This window comes from Loxodonta africana, chromosome 17 (assembly GCF_030014295.1).
Source record: "Loxodonta africana isolate mLoxAfr1 chromosome 17, mLoxAfr1.hap2, whole genome shotgun sequence".
In the NCBI taxonomy this organism is placed as follows: Eukaryota; Metazoa; Chordata; class Mammalia; order Proboscidea; family Elephantidae; genus Loxodonta; species Loxodonta africana.
The window spans coordinates 8,484,296-8,500,577 of record NC_087358.1 but is presented as its reverse complement, the minus strand read 5'-3'; the positions used below and the strand labels follow the sequence as shown (position 1 = coordinate 8,500,577).

Genomic DNA, 16,282 nt, shown 5'->3' with positions numbered 1-16,282 from the left:
AACAAGATGGATTGACATCATGGCTGCAACAATGGGCTCAAGCACGACAATGATTATGAGCATGGCACAGGACTGGGCAGTATTTCCTTCTGTTGTACATAGGGTCACTGTGAGTCGGAATCAACTGGATGGTACCTAACAACAACTTGTTTCTGGAAAGCATAGAGTAACAGGGACAGAAATTATGTTCCCACTTAAACAACATATATAGGGGAGAAAGTGGTTTCCAGACAACACACAGCAGTCAGTGAAGGACTGTTGTCCCTGAAGGAAGAGAAACGTTATCAGGTAACATAAATGATTATTTTACTTTAGCAATGGTGTCTCTAGGGTTGGTGTCACCCGGTGAGGTAACTCATGGTATCACTCTCACATGCTAATTACTACAATATTGTAGCTAAAACACCAGAAAATCTGACAAAATCAGCAACTGTAAAAACACAGGCAACAATACAAACACTTACTGGTAGCGCTGTAGAGACGAATCCATGTATTTGAAATGTCATTATAACTGTAGTAATGAAGTAATGACAGCTCGACTGGAGTGCTTTGAAGGTTCAAAAAGTAAATTAGCGTAGAGTTCTAGCCTTGTAAGCATATTGATATATGTAAGCTGGGCTTCCAAAAATTTGTTGTTGTTATAACTATAGGGATATTTTTATAAAAAATAATAAATCCCTGCTGAAACACTGCAAGAAAATTTTATAGACAGTCATTTTGGTGTCACCCCTTCTGACAGCGTCACCCGATGTGGTCTGAACACCTTGCACCCCACTAGTGACACCACTGTGTTTTAGGACCTTGAGGCAGTTTCTAGACCATGGTTCAGGGACAGCACAAGTTTTCATTGACCCCACCACTCAGGGCTGCTCCTCCTGTGTTTTCTTTTACTTGTTTTACACATTTTCCTTTCATTCTTGAACTTTAAATTCTCTAAGTTTATTCTTTTAGAGGCTTTCCTTGATGCTTTAATACCGCAATTTAAAACAATCTTAAGTTATTCAAGGTCCCTGGTGGTACAATGGTTATTATGCCCTTGGCTGCTGACTGAACCCACCAGCGGCTCTGTAAGAGAAAAGACTTGGCAGTCTGCTCCTGTAAAGATTACAGCCTAGGAGGCCCTATGGGGCAGTTCTACTGTGTCATATAGGGTCGCTATAAGACAGAATTGACTCAAAGGCACACAACAACAAAAGGTGATGCAAATGGTTTGCATTAACCTACAGGTTGGAGGTTGGAACCCACCTAGCACCGCTGCAGAAGAAAGTCTCGAGGGTCTACTTCCTTTAAGATTAAAAAACAAAACCCGCTGCTGTTGAGTCTATTCTGACTCATAGTGGTGTAGTGGTTAAGAGCTACGGTTGCCAATCAAAAGGTGGGCTGTTCATATCCACCAGGTGCTCCTTGGAAACCCTATGGGGCAGTTCTACTCTGTCCTGTAGGGTCACAATGAGTCTGTTAAGATTATAGCCAAGAAAACCCTATGGCCCAGTTCTACTCTGTAACATATGGGGCGCCGTGAGTCCAAGCCGACTCTATGACAAGAAGCTTGGTTTGGTTTTTTGGTTTAAAGTTATTCACTGTCTTTACCCTCCTGCCAAACAATACAAAGCCTTCTTGTACTAATTACAATCTCCTCCCTCCCAAAGTAAAGGCTAATATTTCTCAGTCTTCTAATTCTACATCGGTTTCAAAATCTACAAATTGGGCATTGCCATCGTTGTTTCACACAGCCAATGTTTGTTCAGGTTTATCTAGAAAATTACATGTATCTTTGCCTTAACCATTTCTTCTCATTTCCAAGACTCTTACCCATTGGACACAGTTTTTCTTCTTCCTGAAGCACATTTCCTGGAATTTTCTTTTGGTGGTAAACTTTCTGTCTCTCTTTTCCCAAAAGCCATCATTTTTCTTTTATTTTCCCAGAGATAATTTTTTCTGGGTATAGACTTCAGGTCAACAAATACATTCTCTTCACACACTGAAGATGGTATTCCACTGTCTTGTGAATTCTATTTTTGCAATTTTAAAAGTCAGCTTTCAGTTTTGCTACTGCTCCCTTCTAAGTGACTTATCATTTTGGCTGATTTTAAGATCTCCTTTATTTGATGATCTGTGGTTTCACAGTGATGTGTCTAATTGTCAATTTTTTTTTTTTTTTTTTAACCCTGTTTGGTATTTTTTGGGCTTCCAACATGGAGGCTTGGGAGTTTTCAACAATTCTGGAAAATTCTTGATCATTATCTCTTTAAATATTGCTCCCCTCACCCCAATTCTCTTTTTTACCTTCATCTGAAAATCTGCTTAGGGGCACGTTAGACCTTCTCATTCTCTGATCCAAGTCAGCTTAACGCTTACACATTTTTCATGGGATTTTATCAGTAGAAACGCTTTGAGAGTTTGGCTAAAGTTACATTCCCTTAGAGAGGGTTTACAGTTGCTTAGTGAGCAAAGATTTTTTTCTTAACACACAGAAGATAATATTCCAAATAGCATCTGGAAATCACTTTAAAATCAAATCTCCGCTTAAGCTGTAATTTAAACACACAGGTAACATGAATTTGGGCTGCAAGTTTGTGTTAGGATTTGATGCTGACTGTGATTTCTCTGGGGCAAATTTATTTTTTCTCCACCTAGTGTCAAAGTAAAGACAGGCCACTTTACATGCTGTCCTCTTCAGCTTGGCACCCTTATTTACCACTGGCCCTAACAGGGAGGGCACAGGCCACTGACTTACAGATTTTTGCAAGGGTCTCCTATCAGAATACCCATCTTTGATGAGTTCTACACTCTTCAGTTCTGTCGCCCTATCTCTCAGGCTTAGGGTGACCATATATCATTTCAGACACTTGTGAAAATAAAAATAGTACTATTAATAATTACACCAGGGGAACAGGCATTAACTAGTTCTGTTCTGGGCAAATCAGGATGTGTGATCACCCTACTTATCCCAAAACAAATATGAAAACTTCAGCTAACAAGCACCTGTGGCGAAATGGCTGGGACTGCTGACTGTTGACCTTCCTGGATGCCCACTTTTATATTTACTTTTTCCTCTGTGGGTTATTTAATTTCTTACCAAATAGTCAGCATTTTTAAAAAGGTCTTTCTAAAAAGATTTTCTTTAGGCATTTTCACTGTTTCATTTGGAGGGCTGTACCGCAGATTTAGCCTAGCTTGTGGCCAGAACCAGAAGTCTTTTCCTTCATATTCAAAGGCAATGCAGACTCAATTAGCACGAAGTTTCCATATCCAGAAATAGGGGAAATAAGAGTTGAGATTAAAAGCCTTGCATTTTTCATCCTAAAAGAAATTAATATATTTTTTGCAGATATCATACCTTCTACAATATTGCTAGAAGCCAAGGACATAAATAAATGTGACCGTGCATTGGAGGAGTTAATCACCTCACTGCGGAGAAAGAGCACATAGACGAGGCAAAGCAAATTAATCCACATCCTGTAACATAAAGTGCAAAAACTACTTCATAATAAGAAAATCTCTAGAAGTTGTGGAGTTCCGGGGTGGCGCAAGTTGGCTGCCAACTGAAAGGTTGACAGTTCAAGTCCACCCAACGGTGTCTCAGAAGAAAGGCGTGGTGACCTACCGCCAAAAAAAAGCCGACGGAGGAGAGTTCACCCCTGGCACACACGGGGTCGACCTGAGACGGGTTTCACTCCGAGCCACTGGTTTTGTACCTGTTCACGAAGTTGTGGGGATGGCTGCTCTGAGCCGGGTAGTTGGAGAAAGTCTCACAAAAGCTGAATTCTCTCATCAGTGCTTAAAATTTAAATAGGGGCTTAAACTTTGGCCTTAATTTTTAATTCTTTAGTATAAATTATGTCTGAGCTTACCTTGAGTTTAAAGAAAAAAAATTACACTCTTCCGTAAAATTTTAGGTGGATAATGTGAATTGGAAAATGTTTTGTGAGAACATTTTGTGTGTTGTTTGATACGGAGAGCATCACTTGTAGATCATATCTAGGTTTTTTCTTGTCTGTCTTGGTGTAAGATTTAGGTAATTATAATGTTGGCTCGGGCCCTGGGATGATACTAAGTATGTCATGTTGAAAGCTGTATTTTCCGGTGGGTTTTAACCGATAAATGGGGGCATTTAACCATATACAAGTAGCATCCTGGGATATTTCTGTATACTTCTGTCTTGGTTATCTAGTTACCGCTCTAACAGAAATACCGCAAGTGGATGGCTTTAACAAAGAGAAATTTATTCTCTCACAGTCTAGTAGGCTAGAAGTGTGAATTCAGGGTGTCGGCTCCAGGGGAAAGCTTTCTCTCTCTGTCGTCTCTGGAGGAAGGTCCTTGTCATCAATCTCCCTGTGGAAGGAGCTTCTCTAGCACAGGGACCCCAGATCCAAAGGACGTGCTCTGCTCCAGGTGCTGCTTTCTTGGTATGAGGCTCCCCCCGCTCTACTTGCTTCCCTTTCCTTTTTGTCTCTTGAGAGATAAAAGGTGGTGCAGGTTACACCCCATGGAAACTCCCTTTACATTGGATCCGGGATGTGACTTGGGTAAGGGTGTTACAATCCCACCTTAATCCTATTTAACAAAAAATTACAATCACAAAATGGAGGACAACCACACAGTACTGGGAATCATGGCCTAACCAAGTTGACACATGTTTTGGGGGGACACAATTCAATCCATGACAACTACTGACTTAGATCACCTTTTAGGGTTATTGGTTGAGAGGTATTTTGATAATTAGCTATGGTTCTAGTATTCAGCCTTTGCGTTCAATGCCTTGGAATACAGCTGATGGCCTATAATGGCACAGAGGGCTGGATAAACAGTTTATTGACTTTTGACAAGTAAATACACCACAACATAAATTATCTAAGAAGCACAGAGGAATTATTGCCGTCGGTTTGCAAGATGGCGGTATCTTTGAGAGGAGGAATTGTTTATTACCAATGTTTATATCTCCAGGGTGAAGCACAGTACTTTCCACCAAGTTCAACGGATGCTAGTCATAGTTTGCCTGAAAAATGAAAGTTAAAACCAATACCTTGTACCCAACTCTGTAGACATGCTTTCCTCTGTTCCATAAATCCCTGTGTTCAACAAGCACAGATACAGACTAAATACATAATGTATTTTGCATATATTTTTTATTTTTCAAGTGTTTGCAGTTGATATCGTGATTCCTCAGACAAACTTATTCAGAAACATTCATGTGGCGTCAGCAAGCATGTTCAGAAAGGGAAGCGATCTGCTCAGGTTAAGGGCATGTTTGCTAATCAGGGAAAACAAACTAGGTGTTTTTTATGTTATCATTAAACACAGAACATGCAATCATAGAGGCAAACGAGAACAGGAAAACAGAGAGTTCGTGTTTTAGACTCTCTCTAAAAAAATAGCAAACCCACTCCCCTGAAACTTATGAAACACAGACAAAACAACAAAACTCAGAGAAGACGGCTTCACCTGCACTGAAATTAGGAGATAACTCTGACATCCTACTACCAGCCTCTTCCTTTCTTCTCGATATCATACAATTAGAATAAATTGAAAGACGGCACCAGGAGTTGCCCCAACTTCCTGCTCGGAAGCAGGTATCAAATTATAGTCAGCCAGAGGAAGGAATTTGGAATAACCCCACTAAGCCCTCCTGGGTTAGTATTCAAGAACTCTTTTTGTTCCTTGGGTGTTCACTCCTTTAGAACCTCCAGGTCTGTTTCAAAGACGCAATGTTTTCTCTTATCTTTCTGGGAGTATTAATTATAGTGTTTGTTTTTCTTATGTTCCTTGCAGTGTTTCCCTGAATGCTTTTTTTTCCCCGTTTATTTGTTCGTTTTGGAGTCTCTGGTTCCAATTACAAGCTTCCCTCAATTACCTTGTTATCTATGGCTGTCAGCCTACCCTTAAGAGGAAGGCACTAGGAAGCTGTCTGTACACTCTGCATACATCCCTAGGGGCCAAGTGGGCTGAGCATTTCCTCAGTTGTGGCATCCTGAATAGCCTCTCCTTTTGTGTGAGGCAGTGTGGTGTAGTGGTTCTGCACATGGACTCCACAGTCAGACTGCCTGGGTTCATAAAGAAAGCCATGAAAATGGAGCCTGGTACAACACACGAATGAACAAATAGTCTTGGAAGAAATACAGCCAGAATCTCCTTAGAAGTGAGGATGGTGAGACTTCATCTTGCTTACTTTGGTCCTGTCATCAGGAAAAACCAAATCGCCAGGAAAGGACACTATGCTGAGTGAAGTAGAAACCCATTGCTGTCCAGTCTATTCTGATTCATGGTGACCCTATGGGACAGAGTAGAACTGCCTCACAGGGTTTCCAGGGAGCGGCTGGTGGATTAAAATTGCCGACTTTTTGGTTAGCAGCTGAGCTCTTAACCACTGCACCACCAGGGCTCCTGGTAAAGTACATGGTCAGTGACAAAGAGGGAAACCCTCAATAAGATGGATTGACACAGTGGCTGCAGCAATGGGCTCGAACGTAACAATGATTGTGAGAATGGCGCGTGACCAGGCAATGTTTTGTTCTGTTGTACACAGGGTCACTATGAGTCGGAGCCGACTTGGCTGCAACAAACAACAACATAGCTCATGCTGTATAAATCGTACCTGTCATTGCTGTTTTTCCATTTCCTTAGAGAAGGAATGGCAATACTCAGCTAGGAAATGGAAGCATGAACTTCCAGTGTTATCAGAGCCAAGTGGTGCCATCCAGCATTTAGGACTTCAAGTTTTCCTTGTTTAACTCTTCCTTTAATTGTATTAATTATCCTTAAGTCAAGAATCTTTCTGGTTCAACTTCTCCATAGTGAAAAGCCTAAAATTCTCCTGGTGTGGAAAAGGAGCGATTGTTGGTTTGCCCAGGTTAAGGGATGGTGTCTAAGGGTGTAGCAGTTTCTTACAGAGGCTTCAAATCAAACTTCCTGTTTTCAGTCCCACTTATCGCCCTCTTTCAGAAGTACCTGGTACCCCTAATTCCTGAGCATTTTGGAATCAAGAAAAATGTGTTAAACTGCTTCTGGATTCTCCCTGCTACCAGGATCGTGTCATTTGGCTTCACCATTTATCTGTCTGCTTCTGGTTTCCAATATTTCCAATCTCCTTAAATTGTCATTTTAGTGTCATTTTAAGGGAAGAAAACTTGTGTTTAACCTTCCGTGCTTAAATTGAATGCTTAAATTTCTCCCATGCTTGAGAAGAGTAAATAGAGAAAAGCATTAATAGGAAAGGCAGGAAACATCTCACGTGGGTCCTGCTCCCGCAGCTGGGATAGGTTAGGGTGGACAGTAAGAGAGAGACTCTCCCATGCTAAACAGCCATAAGCCTGGACAAAACATATGAGGCCAAGGTTTCAGGCATCGGACAATGGACAGGGCAATATGTGAGACCCACAGTTGCCCAGCTCTCTGCCCAGGCTTAATTTCCATACCATGGTGCAGTGACCAGGGGTCTAAACAGAGCACACTGGTTGATTGAGCTGAAGAGGCAGAGGTTAGGGTCTGACATAGTTCAAGTGTATGAAATACGTGGGGTGGGGCACCAAGGAGGAGCGAGGCATGTAAAGAGTGAAGATTGAAATATATGGCAGTTCCCTGTGATTCCTGGACCGAGGTCTGTGTTTTCAGGGAGAGACTATTTGTCAGAAAGGGGTTGATATGGGAACAAAGAGGTCAGACAGAGCTGGGGGTCCATTGAGTTCTGGCTCAACTGTAGAGTAGAAATCTCATTAACACTTCATTAACTCATCTAGCAGAGACACCAGGAAGCCTGTACCATGGGAGTGAAGACCACGGCCCAGAGTAAGGCCTGCTCTGGACCTACCCTAAATAAAAGCCTAAAACCAAGTTTGGACAAGCCCACAGAAAAGGTAGAATTTGATGACTGGGTCCTGCTGAATTAGAAGGAGCTCTGTTGGTGCCATGGTTAAGTGCTCTGCAGGTAATCAAAAGGTCAGTGGTTGGAACCCACCAGCTGCTCTTCGGGATAAAGATGTGGCAGTCTGCTTCTGTAAAGATTACAGCCTTGGAAACCCTATGGGGCAGTGCTACTCTGTCCTCTAGGGTTGCTATGAGTCAGAATAGACTCGATGGCAAAGGATTTGGGTTTGGAGTTAGAAAGTCTTGGAAAACATCTTGGGCTTTCACAAAACTGTCTGTAAAAAATCATAAAACCAAGCTGTCTTAGTCATTTAGTGCTGCTGTAACAGAAACACCACAGGTGGATGGCTTCAACAAACAAATTTATTTTCTCACAGTCTAGTAGGCTAGAAGTTCAAATTCAGGGCATCAGCTCCAAAGGAAGGCTTTCTCTCTCTGTTGGCTCTGGAGGAAGGTCCTTGTCCTCAGTCTTCCCCTGGTGGAGGAGCTTCTCAGGTGCATGGATCCCAGTTCCAAATGATTCTCTCTGTTCCCGGTGCTGCTTTCTTGATGGTATGAGGTACCCCTGTTTCTCTATTCGCTTCTCTCTTTTATATCTCAGAAAACACTGGCCTAAGACACTAGATCTCATCAATGTAACTGCAGTGAATCTATCTCATTAATATCATAGTGACAGGATTTACAACACACAGGGAAATCACATCAGATGACAAAATGGTAGACAATCATAAAATACTGGGAATCATGACCCAGCCAAATTGACAGATATTTTGGGGGCACACAATTCAATCCATATTACAAGCCAACACAATTTCGAGGTGATCATCCAATAACTGAACTGTCTGCTATAGGGTGGCTAGGAGTCAGAATCAACTTGACCACACACAACAATTAGAACAACAGTATTCAGAAGATAGTAACAAAATCCAAAGTGTCTACAGTGATTTATTCAAGATGTCCATTATCTAGTAAGAAATAATCAGACATGCAAAGGAAGAAAATGTATCCCATAGCCAAGGGGGGAATAAGCTATAATTAGAAACTGACCTCAAGGTAATCTATGTGGTAGACTGAATAATGGCCTCCCGAAGATGTCCATGTATTAATCCCCAGAATTTGTGAGTAGGTAACCTTACCTGGTAAAAAGACACTTGCAGGTATGATCAATTCACTGATATTGAGACAAGGAGATTATCCTGGATTATCTGGTGGGCCCACCGTAATCACAAGTCCTTAAAACATGAAGGCAGGATAATCACAGTCAGAGGAAGAAGCTGTTAAAATTGAAGCAGAGGTCAGAGACATTTTAAGGTACTAAGATGCTAGTTTTGAAGATGGAGGAAGGGGCCATGTGGCAAGGAATATAGGCTGATTCTAGAAACTGGAGAAGCAAGGAATTGGCTTCTAGCTGACTCCTTAACTTTAGCTCAGTGAAATTGATTTCAGCCTCTGATATCTGGAACTGTAAGAGAATAAATCTGTGTTGACTTAAGCCACTGGTGGCATAGCGGTTCAGAATACGGCTGCTATTCAAAAGGTCAGCAGTTCGAATCCACTAGGCATTCCTTGGAAACCCTATGAGGCAGTTCTACTCTGTCCTATAGGGTCGCTATAAGTTGGAATTGACTCAACAACAGTGGGTTTAGTTTTCGGTAAGCCACTAAATTCGTGGTCATTTGTTACAGCAGCAGTAGGATGCTAATACACCCAGATGATGGATTTAACAGACAAAGCTGTCCAGGTAGCTATTTAATGTATAAAGAATTTTAAAAAATATTTTTTAAAAGTTAAAAGAAAATATGATTTTAATTAGTGAATAAGAAGGGAACTTCAGCAGAGAAATGGAATTAAATTCCAGAACTGAAGTAAAATAATTGAAATGAAAAAATTCACTGAATGAGCTTAGCAATTAATTGGAAATAACAGAAGAATCAGTTACCTTACATTAAATCTGAGCGTCATGCGATTGAAGAGAAATGAACGAAGTCTGTGCAGAAATATCAGACTGTGTAACGTGTGTGTGACTGGAGTTCCAGAATTTGAAGAGTGTGAAGAAAGCACAGAATAAATATCTTAAGAAATAATAGCTGAAATTTTTCTGAATTTGATCAGAAGACAAAATGACAGATTCAAGAATCCCAGTAAGTCCTGAGCATTATTATAAATACAAAGAAAATTACACCTAGGCATAGGACTGTCAAACTGCTTTAAGATAAAATTAAAGAGAATCTTGAAAGCAGCCAGGGGTGGCGGCACATTACATATGGGCAAACATAGGGATTACGGCTTTAGTGATGGCTCAGGGGTTGGGCTGAGTGTTAGGAAGAGGGCAGGCAGGAGCTGGAGAAATACCCAGTTTCCACATTCCAAGTGGACATCTTATACTAGTCCATGGTGTTAAATAAATATGACCTGTTTGGAAATAGGGGCTTTCTTTTGTTGTGTTAATTTGGTCATGCCAGAGTAGGGTGGGTCCTAAAGGAATCACATCTGAGTGGTGCCTCATAAAAGGGGCTGAGTAGACAGAGACACTCTCACAGGGGAGAGAGGCACCACGTGAGGGCCCGTCTGCAAGCAAAGGAACACCAGGGATTGTCAGCAGACACCAGGAACCAGGAGGAATCAACACATCCCAGACCCTGATCTGGACTTTAAGCCTCCAGGGATTTGAGAAAATAAATTTCTCTTCTTTAAAGCCACCCACTTGTGGTATTTCTGTTACAGCAGCACTAGGTAGCTAAGACACATGCTGTGCAGCCAGGATGGATGGGCAGGTTAGAGTTCTCCAGTGAAATAGCTTCTTTTAGACAGAACCCTCCAGACAGAACAGAAAGGCCCAGGAGAAGATGCTGAAAAGGTGGTGGCTGGAGAGAGCACCCTCACCCAGACAAGCTCCTGTACAGAGACATTCATTGGCTTCCCTTTCTTCCTCAGATTGCCTGGCAGAGTTCCCAAGGAAGGTGCTCGCTTGGGTCTAAGTCAGGTGGAATGTCCTAGAAGATCCTGAAAAGTCATGAAGAATGCCTATGGTAGCGTCTATGCTATTTAAGTCATCTATTCCAGCCATACTCTATTACCAGTTCTTAAAATCATTTTCATTCTCTAAACACAGAGACTTGATGGAAATATAATAGCAGTAAAACTACATTTTCGCAGGGAAATGTAACGAAACTATTCAGTGATTTTAAACTAATTTATTAGTTGTATCAACACATTTTCTAGGGCTTTTAAATATCCAGACCAGGCATTGTCTCAAATGTTCACACTTAGTGATAACTAAGCACACACACAATTCAAAAATAGCAGTACAGTTACAATACATACAGTGTTTTCATTCGGGTCATAAAGGAGAAAGATATCTAGAGGGCCAATTAGTGTTTCCTGGAATATTGTCCCACGTGAATCAAAACAACACTAGCTTTAATACCCAATATATACATGATACATAAAAATACTTCTGTACCCAAAAAAGGGTTCCCTCCTTCCCCAGGACATGTTGACAATTGTTAATACAACTTGGTAATTTTTATAAACTCAGTAACAACTTCCTAAGTGGCCTACAACAACGAAGTCATAAGGCTCCAAATACCTTGCATGCTTTGAGTTTAGCTATTTGCATGGACATCCTTGCATTGCTTCAAGTGCCTTACTGGCTTGCTTTATCTACAAAACTGACTCAAGCCTAGGGGAAAAAGTTCGATGGTCTCAAAGCATAGCTTGAAAAAAAAAAGTTTTTTTTAACTATGGAATAAATACAAACCTGAATACTGAGAAAAATACAAATAATTCCTTGAGTAGTCTAGGAGCTCAATGAGTGAAAGACCAGTTTTCTCCTAGCTTTGCACTAACTCACTGGGAGACCCAAGGTTAGTGTGTAAAGTTTAACTTCCACTCATATGTAACAAACGGGGGGGGCCTAGATGTTCTCTGAGATACCCTCAGGTTCCGACAGTTTGTCATTCTACTTACGAGTAGTTCACTGATGTGCATGCATACAGTTTCTCAATCTACCCAAGGGAAGATTTCAATAAATGGACTGAAAAGAACTCCTGGTAGCTCTGACTTTGGCACATAATGACCTGACAACACAACATTTACTGGGAGTTTCGTTGGAGGAGATATTCTGGACCTCTTAGAAATTACAAGGTTACCTGTGATTGTATAAATGAACTATTTCAAGGGTTGCTTGAGTAACTGTTTTTCTTTGCTGGCTCAAGGTCCCCATTTTCTCTGCATCTCACTACCGAGCAGATGGCCTGTTGAAAGTTGTCTCCAACCACTACATACAGTAACAGGTTTCCGAATATGTTCAGGGCAGCTAATGGTCTAGAAACGATGTAGGCTTCATGGATCTGATTCTCGACGGAGCAGCTGATGGAAAGCAGGCGAGATTCAATCCGAATGACCCTCAAGATGTGGAAGGGTAAAAAACATATATAAAACACAATGAGTAGCAGAATGGTTAGCCTTCGAGCTTTCTGCTTAAGGCAGCTGCGAGTCTTAGGTCCTTGGGTTAGGGTGCAGATAATGGTTGTATAGCATAGCGTCACTATCACCAGAGGGAGGCAGAAAGTGGTTGCAGTCAAAATTAGATTGTACCACTTGATGGCTGAGAGGTCATCAGAACTGGTGAGGTCCAGACAGGCGGACTGATTAGTGCTTGTGTTGGAGGTGATCAGAAATGTCACAGGAATGACCGCCACCAGCGAAATGACCCACACCATGGCACAGGCTAGCACTGCCCACTTCGTTCTGTGGATGGAAAAGCAGCTTATCGGGTGGATAATCACGAAGTATCTGAAGATGCTGAAGCAGGTGAGGAAGAGGATGCTGCTGTACAAGTTGAAATGGAAGCCAAAGCGGACAAGCTTGCACATGAAATCCCCGAAGATCCAGTTTTCGCCACTGGCATAGTAGTGAATCAGGAAGGGGAGGCTGGCTAAATACAGCAGGTCTGTGCAGGCCAAGTTCAACAGGATGATGGTGCTGCTCTTCCAGGGCCTCATTTTGAAAATATAGGTGGAAATTGCTACTGCGTTCCCCGGAAAGCCCACCAGGAAGATGATGCTGTAAATGACAGGGAGGTAACGCATCTTCAGCAAGATTTTTTCATCAGTGCAATTGCCAAAAGCAGCCACGTAATCGGGGAAATCAGACGCATTTGCTAAATCACCTAGTGGCTCATCCATGGTGGCCTCCTTTCATTTTTTAAGAAAATAGGAGAGTTCGGCTTGGCGATACCCATTGACAGAGAAGTAACTCCCTGATAAAGGAAAACAGAAAACATTAATGACATGGTAATGAAAACAATGAGCTACTTTTCAAGGAAAATTGCTCTAACATCCTAAATTTGCCCCTTCTTTCTCTTTACTCTCAAAGGAGACCCTGTGGAGAAGAGATTGAATTTCTAAGAAAACGACTGTGAGGCAAGTTACTAAAGACATCTAATAATAATATAAAAGTTAAACTGCCATGAGAATTAAAATGAAGGATTGGAAAAAAGCTACACATATCCATGGAGAATAATTTGGCACAGCTGTTGTTTGAACAAGCAATGGGGTGTCACCAATTAGAGACTCAACAACAAAAATCCCAGTAAATCCAGTTGCCATCGAGTGGAGTCGATTTTGACTCATGGTGACCCATGACTAGATCTGGGCTACACAGGGTTTTTAAGGCTATGACTTTTGGAAGCAGATCGCCAGGCCTGTCTTCCCAGGTGCCTCTGCATGGACTTAAACCTCCAGCCTTCTGATTAGCAGCTGAGCATCTTAGTCATTTTGCTACCCATGGAACCTAACAACAAAACGAACCCAAACCAAAACCCAAACCCACTGCTGTTGAGTCCATTCCGACTCATAGCGACCCTACAGGACATAGTAGAACTGCCCCATAGAGTTTCCAAGGAGCGCCTGGTGGATTTGAACTGCCAACCTCTAGGCTAGCAGCTGTAGCACTTAACCACTACACCCCCAGGGTTTCCAAACAACAAAAAATACCTACCATGAATCAAGCACTAGACACTTCACTGTCATATGGCCTGTGAACTTCACAAAACACTGGTAAGTGTTTTTTATTATCTGTATTTTATAGATGAAGAGACAAAGATTAAAAGACGTTATACAACCTGTCCCAAGTAACACACGTAGTAGCATAGCCATCCTGTCTGACTTCAGAAGCTATTTCTTTCTCCTTTACTTCTCAATCCTCAATTGTGATAATTTTCACCAGTATTGCCATAAATAACAGAGGGAACAGAAAATGTGAAGAAACAAAAAGACCAAATGCTAGGGGTTTTTTTTAACATAGATTTAATGCATTGCATCATTATATGTGCGGTAGATTTACTTTTCAAATATCAAGTCTTCTGATCCATTTTAATAAAAAAAAAGTCTGGGTCTATTTGTATCTGCAAGGGGACAATGGTGCAAGACAGCAGTTACAAGCATGGGTTCTGGCATGAACTGAATTGTGGTCCTCAAAAATATGTGTCAACTTGGCTAGGCCATGATTCCCAGTATGATGTGAATGTCTACCATTTTGTCATCTGATGCGATTTTCCTGTGTGTTGTAAATCCTACCTCTGTGAACTTATTGTGGCAGGATTAGAGGCAGTTATGTTAATGAGGCAGGACTCAATCTACAAGATTGGGTTGGGTCTTGAGCCTATCTCTTTTGAGATATAAAAGAGAAAAGCAAGCAGAGAGATGTGGGAACCTCAAACCACCAAGAAAGCAGTGCCAGGTGCAGAGCTCATCCTTTGGACCCAGGGTTCCTGCATGGAGAAGCTCCTAGACCAAGGGAAGATTGATGACAATGACCTTCCTCCACAGCTGACAGAGAGGCAAAAGCCTCACCCTGGAGCTGCACCCTGAACTGGGACTTCTAGCCCCCTAGACTGTGAGAGAATAAACTTCCCTGTTAAAGCCATCCACTCGGGGCATTGCTGTTACAGGAGCACGAGATGACTGCAACAGGCTCTGAAGCCAGACTGCCTGGCCTTAATTTTCCATTCGGATATCTAATAGCTGTGTGTTCCTAAGCAAGTTGCTTAAACTTTCTGGGGCTGGGGGGAGGGCTGGATTTTAAGTTCCTTCTTACTCATGAGTGTTTTCTAAATTTTTCACAGTAAATTTCTGCAATTAGAAAAGCATAAAGATTATTCGAAAGGAGAATTACCTATAATTAGCTTATTATTTGGATGCAAATATTTGTTGGTCAAATGCAACCACTTACACATTTATGGCACACCCACTGTGTATTAATTAGGCATTCTGCCAAGTCCTAGATACACAAAATAAGTAACTCACATAGATGTCTAAGCCCCTATCACAGTCTACTGTGGGTGATGGACGTGGAAAAAACTTCTAACAAAATATAACCCTACCCAATGGAGTTGTTGTTAACACACCAATAACAGCAAGAAAAACCCTCAGCACCGGGCACACAGCGAGCGCCCGTAAACGTTACCAGCACCAGGTGTTCTGGAGTCGTTTCTGACTCAAGGCAACCCCATGTGTGCGAGAGTGGGACTGTGCTCCGTAAGGTTTTCAAGGATTGATTTTTCAGTAGTAGGTTGCCAGGCCTTTCTTCTGAGGTGCCTCTGGGTGGACTTGAATCTCCAGCCTTTTGGTTAATAGTTGAGTGAATTCACCATTTACACTACCCAGGGACTCCCCATGAATGTTAGGTTGTTGCTAATCTGGCTGGCCTGGGGGAGTGGGGTACGGGGTCGCCAGAGCGCTCAGAGGAAGAGCCCTGGGCAGGGCAGGGGAGTGGGCAGAGAAGGGGTCTCCAGCTTTTTTCTTTTGTAGCAGCAGGAGTGCCCTGGATCCTGGCGGGGGCAAGGGGCGGGTTGGGAAAAGTAAAAGGTAAAAGTTTGTCTCAGGGAGGTCTGGAGAGGTCCCAGACTATCGGCCTCATGCCTTTTCCATGACCGAGTGTGGAGCCCTTTGGGGGACTTGAGACAAGCAGAGGTTTATCTCTGTGCCTGACTGATCACCACCCTCCATCCTACTGGACTTCATGGTGTTAGCATCGTCCACCGACACCCCTACCCGCATGCCCACCAACAAGAAACAAGACTTTTTCCCCTCTGAAATGCCTTTTTCTCTCTTGCCGTGTTTTATTTTGTTGCCATGGATTTAGGAACCAGTTCAGGGTTATCTCTAAACCTCAAAACTGTTTCTAAAACTAAACAGTCTTCATGGAAGCAGACTGCCACATCTTTCTCCCACGGAGCAGCTGGTGAGTTGGAACTGCTGACCTGTCAGTTAGCAGCCAAGTGCTTAACCACTGCACCACCAGGGCTCCTTACAGCATTGAACGTACTCTTCCATGTCTTACCTAGTCAGGGTGCAAGTCAGACGCACTCAGATATTTATTATTCCTTTTATTGTGTATGATTTGGAGAACAGCC

At 42.2% G+C, this 16,282-nt stretch overlaps 1 protein-coding gene across 1 annotated transcript; it reads right to left on the bottom strand.

Annotated features, from left to right (window-relative positions):
* Positions 1 to 11,879: 11,879 nt before the first annotated feature.
* On the bottom strand, positions 11,880 to 13,052 carry OXGR1 (oxoglutarate receptor 1). The gene has a single exon (XM_003409582.3). The coding sequence runs from the start codon at positions 13,050 to 13,052 to the stop codon at positions 12,039 to 12,041; it is 1,014 nt and encodes a 337-aa protein (XP_003409630.1). The 3' UTR covers positions 11,880 to 12,038.
* Between the last annotated feature and the right edge of the window lie 3,230 nt (positions 13,053 to 16,282).